The sequence below is a fragment of the Typopeltis vanoorti genome, chromosome 8 (assembly GCF_054136105.1).
Source record: "Typopeltis vanoorti isolate ZY-2024b chromosome 8, IOZ_Tvanoo_1.0, whole genome shotgun sequence".
NCBI lineage: Eukaryota > Metazoa > Arthropoda > Arachnida > Uropygi > Thelyphonidae > Typopeltis > Typopeltis vanoorti.
Window position 1 is genome coordinate 83759076 of NC_143556.1, and position 11199 is coordinate 83770274.

An 11199-nucleotide genomic window follows, 5' to 3' on the forward strand; every position below is an offset into this window, starting at 1 on the left:
GAAGAAGAAGATGACGTAGACACGGGAACATCTTGTATCTACCTAATATCATATATTACAGTAGTCATATCTGTTCAGTAACGATATACATGATGGGAAATTTCAGGACAAATGCATTGCCATATATGGAACACATTCTTGGGGAAATGGATTCCTAAAGACGATCTTAACTTGTCGCACCTTCCAGAAATGCTCCAGGCTTTTGATCTTTCCGCAAAGCATTTTCCCCTATAACTTACAATACTGTATCATGAATCAGGCAGAGTTACCATGAAATGTTTTGGCAAACTGCTCTCACTTCTGTAGAGAAACAAGGTCAACTTTTTTGTAGATGTTTGAGGGCGCTTTGATAATCGATTTTCAAATGTGCGGTCGCCATTATAAAAACGAAGTTTTAAAAGTTTATTGTTGAACATACGTAAAGTGCAACGGAAGGAGATACTTTAAAAATAAATGCATTTACCAAAATGATACTTATTTTTTTTTCTGTTGTCAGAACTCATATGAAATATCGAATGAGAATGGACACTTATATTTAATTAGTTTGACTTAATATGAGGAAGAAACAGTAGAAGGTGTACATACAAAATATGTTTAGAAATCCACGTTAGAAGCTGCTGATTTCATGATTGCAATCGAAGAGGAAACTGGTACACATAAGTTTAAACGAAACGAAAATATAACATAGCGTAATAAATGGTGGCAGAATTGGAGAAATATATTTGAAATCAGGGCTTTTCAAACGTTCGTATGATTGTTTTCAGTCCAAATTTCCAATTATATAGTATAACAGAATATATTCTGACATATGCTTACCTAATTTCTAGCTTTATGATTCATGTTTCGATTTGCATTATGTGAAATATGAAGTTGAGAATTTTCTTGTGTTTATAGTCAATAGTAAAACTGCGTTACTTACTTGTGAGTTCCAAATCATGTATGAACTTCTTATAGACGTAAAGAAGATATTTCCGGTTATATCGATTCTCACCGGGTTCTTTTTCCCGTGATAATATGAAAGAATTCGGTATAAATATCATAAAAAACAATACCACGTTATTAGCATCCGTTGGAAATATCTTTTTATAATACATATCGGTTTGTTGATTGTTTCAAATTATCGTACATGTCCTATCCTATTCTAATTTACGCTCAAGCGTAGACCTACACATTTTATCGTGTAGGTATTCAGAACCGAAATATCGTACGTAATAGGTTGGTTACTTCTTATTCCTGCAGGCCTCTGTGTGTAGAAGCGTGTGATCACGAGGACGGTTTGCCTGTTCTGTGGGGGAGGGGGACGAAAAACCCTTTATCTGGACTCTTTCACCTTTAATTGAGAATCCAGATAAAGCTTCCTCATCACTGATGGAAATCGAATCCAGGTCTTTCCGACCAAAGGGCTTCGTCTATACTAACTGAGCTACGGAGGCTCTATCGTACATGTAGCTAAGTATATATGTGTCACTATTTATATTTATTCTCAAGCCAGTTTCATTTCTCCTCTAATAGTGTAAGTTGATGCATTAAATGCTTTGACAGCCCTATTAAATCTCAATTTTTCTTGTCTAAATATAATAATAATAATAATAAAAGTCTCGCTCTGAACCAATATTTCTTTTATTGCAAAGAAATGGCTTAAGTAGGCGAAAGTAGGCAGACGAAAAAATCTTAATTCATGGCGGATGATTTCTTTAAAAATGCAGTTTAGTGATAAAAGGGGCTCATGATGTCTTTCAGAGAAAGACAACTTTTTGATGACAACTTTTCCGTGCAATGCAACCTAGTTTGTTTCATGCTGAATGAGAGAAAGAGAGAGAGAGAGAGAGAGAGAGAGAGAGAGAGAGAGAGAGAGAGAGAGAGAGAGAGAGAGAGAGAGGAGAGAGAGAGAGAGAGAGAGAGAGAGAGAGAGAGAAGGAGATTAAATATATTATTTCGCATCAAAGAGAACAGACTTCTGGAAGAGCCAACTTAATAACAGAAATCAAAACAGAATTGGATCCATAGACGCAAAGTCATCACCTCTTGTACGTATACTAAATAATTTCTTGACAATGGCTTCGTAATAGAACGTAGAATTATTTTGCTAACATAACCCCGAACGCTATAACGCTATAATATAAAAGTTAAATGCTATCTGCTTCCAAAGGAAGAAACCAATTTTATAGCCTGCATTGCTGATGGGAGAAAGCAACTCAATATATAAGATGCTCCTAAAGAAATGAATATTCCAATTTATAAGAAAATATCTAGGCCGGTTTTCTGGCAGATCCATGATAAATATGTGTAAACGTGAATAGTAATATAAACTAGTAAATGATTGAGGGTTCCTAATAGTGCGGTGTGTATTTTTCGATGTGTAAGATCTTCTGTAGGCTGAAGATTTTATCTCCTCGAATAAGTTGAACCCAAATGACGAAGAATGAAAGTTTTCTTTATTTCTTCTTTTGAAATATGTTATTGGCTATCGGTTTCTCTTAAATTGATTAAGCAGCGTTTTAGTGATTAAATACATATTAATTAATAATGTTTGGTTTCAATTTGTATCAATCATTGTAAAATTGCGATCTAATTAACTTTATATTTACCCTTGATGTAATTAACTTTATATGTTTTCTCTATGAAAACGCAGTTAATAATTGCTAAATTTCTTGAAATAATAGCATCACGTTAAATAAATGTTTTCTCTAATGGTGTTAAATAACTGAAATTATTTCACATTAACGATAGCGCCAACAAAGGTAATATATAACAGTAAAACATTAAATAATAAATGGTTAGCACAAAGGAATTATAATAACATTTTGCAATGACGAAATGGAAACTTTATTTCAATTCATAATAATATGCTATTATTGCTATTAGTATTATTTATACAAAAATGCAAAATTAGCATATATGGATTATTTTTAAGATGTAAGGAATAAAGCATGAAGAGATCATAATAATAAGAACCAACGTACACGTTCTAATTATTCTCCGTTCCATTTTTCTTAATTTCTTAATGTAATATTCAGAAACTAATTAATATAATGAATCGTCTCCAAGATCTATAAAAGGGATGAAGAAAACAGAAAAAAAATTCATTTGTCAGATGGACCAGGAAAGTTGAATGCAAACATGTGGAATCTATTTAAATAGATATAGTTGCGAATAATTTATAGAAAATATTCCTCAAAAACTTTTTGTGTCTTATTTTTGCGAAAATTGAACGATCTTCTGCTGTCATAAGTGATGTTAATCAGGAAAAAAAATGGAAAGTGTCATTCATTGAACATAATCTACAAATATCTGTCCAGAACTGAAAGGTGAAACAATATATTATTCAGAATTTGTTTGCGATAAGCATTATTGTCAGAAATGGTACGAGAAGAATTTCTTGGTGTTGGATATAAAAACGAATATATTCTCCTCAAAGAGAGAGAAAGAGAAAGAGAGAGAGATTGTCACCCCTGTGCAATACAAATAGGAAATGAACTGTGAGCAGTGGAGAAATCTCATGTGAATTGTGATTTCGGATTCAAAAGGTTTTCTTTAAATAGATTACTGACAGTATAGAACATTAGTATTTCTTTGCGACGTGAATATCTAATTACAAAGTACCCACGTTTCCAGGTACGTAATCAAAGTATCACAGGATTTAGCTCTTTTAATTTACTGAGTTAACTTTCTGTGGTATTTTGTGGAAGAAGCATATGAAATGATCCCAGGAAATAGTTTCCGAACTTTTTTTAACATTGTAATAAGTCTATTCATGGTGTGTTGTTAGACTTGTAAAAAAGTAGAGGAATAGTCATGTCGCCATTATTTTTTTTTGTTTGCTATCTGGATATGAAATTTCTGAACTGGTTCTTCGACATTTTCAATAGAAAAATTAATTTCTCAACTAAATTCATTAGTGAATAAATTCTACGATTTCTACCAAAGAATGAGTTATTAATGAGATTGAAGTGCATTATGTATTTCCAGATGTCTAGAGGCGTCACACTGCTCAATTAATTGAAGGATTTTGATGACTAAATTAGCTTCTTAATAGAGAACATTATGTTTGATACAACTTGCTTCAGTAAAATTGAAATTAGCTCTCTCTCTCTCTCTCTCTCTCTCTCTCTCTCTCTCTCTCTCTCTCTATTGAAGACTGGCGATAATCAGAGGAAAGATTAAGGACGTAAGCTCTCTTAAAGATAGCATTTTATTGCCATGCAATTATTATTTGATAACAGTGAGCGCTGCTCTGATTTGTTTCCTTATTTTTACCGGAATATCTAAAAGGATTACTTTTGTCACAACTTCACATTCACAAAGCACCTTCACCTTCTTGTGAATGAACAGAAATTGGATTTAACTAAGCAAAGGAAGTTATTCGCTAATTACATATACCGCACTGTAAAGGCAACTTGCGGCATATTAAAATATGTTTGAAAATATACTGTATGCTACTTTAATCTTTTATCCAAGTATAAGCAAACAAAGTTTGACTATAAAGTATTTTCACGACTAGGCTACTTCTATATACATATATATAGGCTAATGATGTCACATCAGTTGTCTCAGTATCCCATAATGCATAAACATAATCCGAGTCTACTACCTAGACTGGTTTGGACGTTTATTGAGGTCTCATCAATGGCAGCCAGACCGAGGAAGATACAAATGAGGATTTTTAGTGCTTCGATTGTGAAATAGCGAGGAATATGCCATCTTTGCCATTTGGTTAGAAATATTTGTTTTTTTGGATCAGTTCAGGACGAGAAGAGTCTTTGGAACTGAAGATGTTATATTGTTTCATGTGGAAGTGTTCGGGTGATCCCACGCTGAAACTTGGATTTTTATCAAGCAAGACAGACAGATAAATGGATGCATTTGAGATCTGAAACAGTTAATTAATATAGTATACTGGAATTACCTTTATTTCTTACGTTGTAATTCCAGTTAATAACTGCTTCATTTTTTTCCCTGTTAATCTTCTTAGTACCTGCCTGGTTAGCCGATTTGTTAGCGTATCTGCTCACCGGCCAAGAGTTCATCAAATGACATCAAATGTAATGTCATTTCACCTAATGACATCAAATGTAAATAACTAACACCTGATGAGTAAAGAATTCTGTATTCAGAAAGCATCAAGTTATACAGCAACTATCACTTATCCTTTATGTTCGAAATGAAGTTTAGTTATAAATTTAAATGGGCTGCCTGAAGAAGTTATGCGTCACGGCGACATTTGGTTGATAGATCTGGGTCCGAATACCATCTATGACACGAGGCGTATTTATTATAATGACCTTAAAACCGACGGTCATGAAGATATGAAAATGGTTAATTTTGTCTTCAAAAGAAGAAGCCAATATGCTTGCTAGCAAGAAATTAAAATGCAATTTGGCCTTATTTTATGGATAGTTTTAAAAGGACGTATTATAATTGCATCTCTGATTGTAGGATCTTCTCTTTTCTAAGACTCTGACTCCTGGCAAAGAGAGAATTTGTTATCAAGGCGTTTTCAACATGGCAGTTGTTCTCAGAAGAGATGCTAGGATTCATCCTTCTAGGAAAATCTTGGTTTATCTTTTCAAAAACAAACTGGCTTAAGTAATCACACAGACATAATTGGTAGACGTCAAATATAAACATAATTCGGATTAATCTGCCTTGGAATTTGTTTAACGAACTACAATCTAAAAGTCTGACATAAATATGTTTACTAAAACAACTCTGTACAACTTAATAGACAAATGCTGCGAATTGGAACTTGTCCTTCAAAGTGTATATTCGCGATTAATATTTACCGAAATCACGAACCAAGTTCAAATAGAACATGAACAGGTCATTGGACGAAACGTTTCCTTAGAATTTATTTAAATATAATTCCAGTCAATGCAATGAAATGTAAACAGCAAATATTAGATGTTTGGTTCACTGAAAGTACATCAATTCATCGGCTCGAAGTTATCTCTTAGGAAACTGCAATAACATTTCTAAATTGCTCCCCATATGTATACGAAAGCAAATTATCATATGCAAATACATATGATAGTTTGTTTTCGGATTACAGAATTTAATACGTTCTGAATTCCATACTGGTTGCTTTCTGCTATCTAATAATGAAAAAAATTGTTTGCAATCGGAAAGGATCCGCACAACTCTTAATATCGCTCTTCTTCTGTGTGATTATAGCTCCAAAATTTTCAAAGGAAACAGACTGATAATCATTTTAGAATTCTTAATGATTTCAGAAAATCTGGAATGCTTACTTCTGAAATTATTAAAACAAACTCGTGTACCAATTCTATTTGCTTTCGCTTAGGTTTTTAATATCTGCATAAAATCAAATATTATCGGTAAGATGAATAAATTAAATGTAATCAATTAACGCGATTTTATCCTTTGGAAAATAATATTTTCTATATATTTCAATATACATTTTTAAAGATTTCTTGTGTTAGATTTTTAGTAAATGTTATTATTTAATCCCCTATTGTATAACAGATAATTAAAATGACATCATTGTTAATTTAATCCATGCCTTGCATTGTCTTATCGAATTTCATTTTTAGTCATTAATCAAAAATCTAAAAATCTAAAAAAAAGTCTAAACTATCTCCCTATCATATGAATTGTTCTTTATGAAGAGGTAATTACTTTAGTTTTTAATGAACTGGGAAGGTGTCTAATAATTAGCGCATTAATGTTAAAATTCATGCGCGTTAAGAGTGGAAACAAATGTGTTTGTGTTTTGAAATTCGAAATATGATGGCAGGTAACAAAGATCGATTATTTTAATAGGATTGAAGTATTTGACATATCCAGAAAAGTTTTTTTTTCTGCTTTTATCAATGATTTTAAATTATTTTGACCGTCCATTGATGATTGATTGCTGTATGCAGCAGCATGTAGTAGGATATATAACAGGGTAATAACATGGCCTCATATTTTTCTGTTCATAATAAGAATCTTTTGTCTTTAACAATAATGGTAGGTTCCTTGTAGAGGATATTCAACTAATAGACTTACATTCAGATGGTTTTATGGAGCTGCTGATGTTACCACATATAAACAACCTAAATTAAGCAAATGATGCCTTGTATTCATCTCGGCAGTAGATAAATAAAAAAAAATACTTGATAATTTTCACTTAATCAGTTTAATGTTATTTATAGATTTTCATTTACTTTTCTTAGTATCTTAGCGATCTATGATACTAACATTACAAGTTGCTTTATTATTGTATTGTTGAATGATAATTTCAAAGAATCAAATCAAATGTTTTTAATTAAATTAGGTAAATTCTTCTTTAAATAAATTTATTTAAATAAATGTAACTAAAATTACGTCTTCATGGAAATATTTAAAATATTAACATTAGTTTATTAAATTAAAATAACTTATTTTAACGGAATTTATTTGCTAATTGGCAGATGATTTTCATTATCTGATGTGAAACCATTCACTTTAGTTGCTCGAGGCTAAAGTGGATTAAAAGAAATGAATTTGGTCTTTTAGGCAGTTTGCCTGATTACTTAATCCTAACCCACTCATAAAGTGCTATAGGTTTCTAATATTTTGTGAGTGATGCAACCATTAAGACATCTTAAATGTCTAAATATATTAAAATCTTATACAATCAAAAGATATATACCTTTTGATATAAATATTCGTATGTGTTTGAATACACACTAAATGCACATATGTTCATTGATACTGTTTATAGATTCATATAATAATTTAATATTCAATAATAATCTTCTCATATGTCAGACTCTGCAGAAATATTAATTGGCATACAGATGTTTCAGTTCTTTTCCTTAGAATCATCAATGTAATATAAAAGACTACGAAACAAATAAGAATTGAAGAATTCCTATTGATAGATAGACATAAATACAAAATACCATACAGATTGTTAAAAGTTAGCTGATTATTGAAAATGCGTTATCATTAAGACAGCTATCATTCTTTCAAATTAAGCGAAATAATATGAGGATTGCCCAACAGGAAAATATTTAAAAATATAAAAATAAATAAACTTCAATCACAATAGAATATTAATTGCTTTAAATTCTGAAACTCGTTAATCTCGAAGATTTAGAATTATTGAAATAAACAAATTTTTAAAACTTATTACACCTGACTTGCTCTTTGGCATATGCTAACGTTGGGTACCCATTGTTGTATAGATCTAGAGTTATGTAAATATGTGCGCCCTACAGCTAGTATCTTGCGGCTATGCATGCTGGGATGATAGCAAGTTATCAACGTCTTTAGAAATTCAGTTCACAAAATATCGACAATAGAAATGATCTTTTATAGTTGAATAACGTTATGAATAGTGTAAACAATTTTGAATGGTTCAATGGATCTACGAATAAATGCGCAATTTAAATGGTGTGTTGTGTGGCTGGTTTTTCAATCTGTCACTTTAAGCATTTCGAAATGGATATATGGATTTATTTCTTTAGTGTTTATTCGAAACCTACGATTAGTTATAGACACGATTATAGGATGTCATAACATTTCGATTTTATATATTCTAACTGTGTTTAACCCTTTATAACAATAATCAATCTATTACGCATTAGATTTAACATAAGAGAAAAGGCCTGCGGCATGAATTTAATAAACATCAGGATACGCTAATATTTTATAACACAGACCGCTATATATTTCCTTATTATCGCCAACAAATAAAAAATATCTTAATGTGTAATATTTGAATTTTAATGGGCATATATATTATAAATCGATAACTCTCATTTCATATCAACTACATATTTAACGAAAGTTAACTTTATAATTAAATCAGAGCATCTATTTGATAATTTTCATGCATAGTAAATACAACGCATATAGATCACTGAATATGTATACACACTGAAAACGCACCTTAAACACATTTGGCATGAAAACGCTACGTACACTACCTCAGAGAATTTCCGCAATCCATTAACATACCTATATTATTTTAAAATGTTTACCTGTCTATTTTTGGATCTCGTACGAGCGCACGGCGATACGCAAACGTACGCTAGTTACTATCCAATGACATCTGACAATAATAACAGTAAACGCGAACGAACAGTAAGAGGCTACTGTTCAACTTTAGCCTAGCAGTAAAAAAAAAAAAAAAAAAAAACTTACCCAGACGCAGCTACCGTTCCTTGGTTCCTCAGAACGGGGGCAAGGAACAATAGTACACAGAGCATCAACGAAACGCGAATGTCCTCCGTCATATTTCCTTCGCCATTGACAACACCAAACGTGAAGATCAGCTACAAACAGATCACAGTCCTGCGAAGAGATGTCAATAATTCCACTGCCGAGAACTATTGCGTTAATTTTGCGCTGCCGCTACTCCGCAGATCTGAAAAACGTCCATTCAGTGGCAATGGTGGTGTTGACGGCGACTGTGATACTGAGAAAAGGGGTGATTTTTCAGTCAGTTTCTAGGTAAAATAAAGTGAGCACATTTCAGTCCAGCAGTAGCTAAGCCTTGGATCTCCTCCCTCGCACTCTAGCACACAGTTTCCTTTGGAGAAAGCTCACTAGCCGAGAAATTCCTAACAGCTAAGACGACAAATCGATCCCGCGGGCTTGACGCTCGCGCTCGAATGAGCCGCAGCCTCCTTACCCTCACTATACCGATCCACACATACCGACACCAAAGCGAAGTTCCGAGGTACACCCGAGGTGAATCGATCTTCATTTGCCGCGCACGATATCTGCGCAGCCTTCTGCAGTCCGCACTAATGGTATTCTTTTCTTTAAAGGGCAATACTGCGCAGCTCCATCTGTTAGTGTGTGACTTCGGGGTGTCACTGATTTCTTAAATTGCTCTTCTGACCGTTCACCAAGAGGTGAAATTCACGTACTTGGACAGACAACGCTAACTTTCAAGGCGACAGTCCATTCACATCTAATCCGAAAGCAAACAGAAGCAGTCAGTGGCTTCTACCGCAGTTTGCAAAAGATGAGGTAGAAGTCACAATCAATGCTTACTTTGGTCCATTTTAGGTTAAAGAAATAAATACTCGTAAACATATTTGTTCGTGAAACTTAAGAGATCGACAGAATGTGTCCACTGACCATCATTAGGTCAGAAACTTGACCAGTACACGCTACTTAATCTGTACTGACAAAAACGTTTAGTTCAACGAAATACAAAATATTGCGGTAGATGTTCTTTTGTTTACAGTAATTGTTGAACTAGAAAAAATGCGTATAATATTATCAAATGCAATTCTTATGACAGTATTTTCACTATATGGGATTATAATAATAAATAAGGTATAAATTATTAAAGATTTTATTAATTATTTATTATATTTAGAAAGACGTTTTTCGTGTTTCAATTTTATCATACTCACGTTTATTATTTTCTTGTAACTAATAAAATTAATTGCCAAGTAATCTAAATATTATTTATATTTATTTATCAATACAAAATGTCAAATATTTAAGTATGTTTTTCAATCTAACTTTTATTGTGATGAGATAAATTAGTACCTATTAAGTTGCCTATTTCATTATATTTTAAAACTATTGGCAACTTAATAGGTACTAATTTATCTCATCACAATAAAAGTTAGATTGAAAAATTCATTAAAAGTGCATGAGATATCATGTTTTGTGATTCTCTCTTCATTTAAATATATATATATATATATATATATATATATATATATATATATGTCTCTACGCAGTATGCTTATTGTTTCCTTTACTTTTTTGCCTGAGTAAATAGCTTACACATTCTATTAAACAATTACTGTCAGTTTATTTAATAAATTCTACAGTTAAGTTTATAATATAAAACTAAAAATAATAAACATTCACAACTAATGATTATATGAAATTTCATGGAAAGAGTAGGAAAGTAGAAATCTGAGAAATCTGTGGAACAAGAATAATGTAACATTTATTAATGTAATGTAACATTTATGTATGCTTTAATTTAATGAGATGGTTTAAGTGAGTGTCAAGTAATTACTTGATCGCTCTACTGTATGTTGTCCAGTACTCTGAAATAGTATTAAGAAATTAGTTGATTTATTATAATAACGACTCATACAAAAATTCAACCAAAATAGTTTGTGATTTTGAAATACTGTTTTTTCTGTAAATATAGTTCTCCAATTTTTTGCCACAAATCTTTTTGGTAACATTTCACATTCAAATATATGGTAAACTCTTCATTTAAAAGGTAAA

General features: G+C 31.9%; 1 protein-coding gene across 1 annotated transcript in view; it reads right to left on the bottom strand.

The window, feature by feature from the left end:
• LOC150104171 (gamma-aminobutyric acid receptor subunit beta-like) overlaps positions 1–9526 on the bottom strand; it is a 527915-nt gene extending 518389 nt beyond the window's left edge. The window contains exon 1 of the mRNA XM_090396794.1: positions 9133–9526. Coding sequence (XP_090252920.1) covers positions 9133–9224 — 92 coding nt within the window. The 5' untranslated portion in view covers positions 9225–9526. The remainder of the gene's footprint in view (positions 1–9132) is intronic.
• Positions 9527–11199: the final 1673 nt, after the last annotated feature.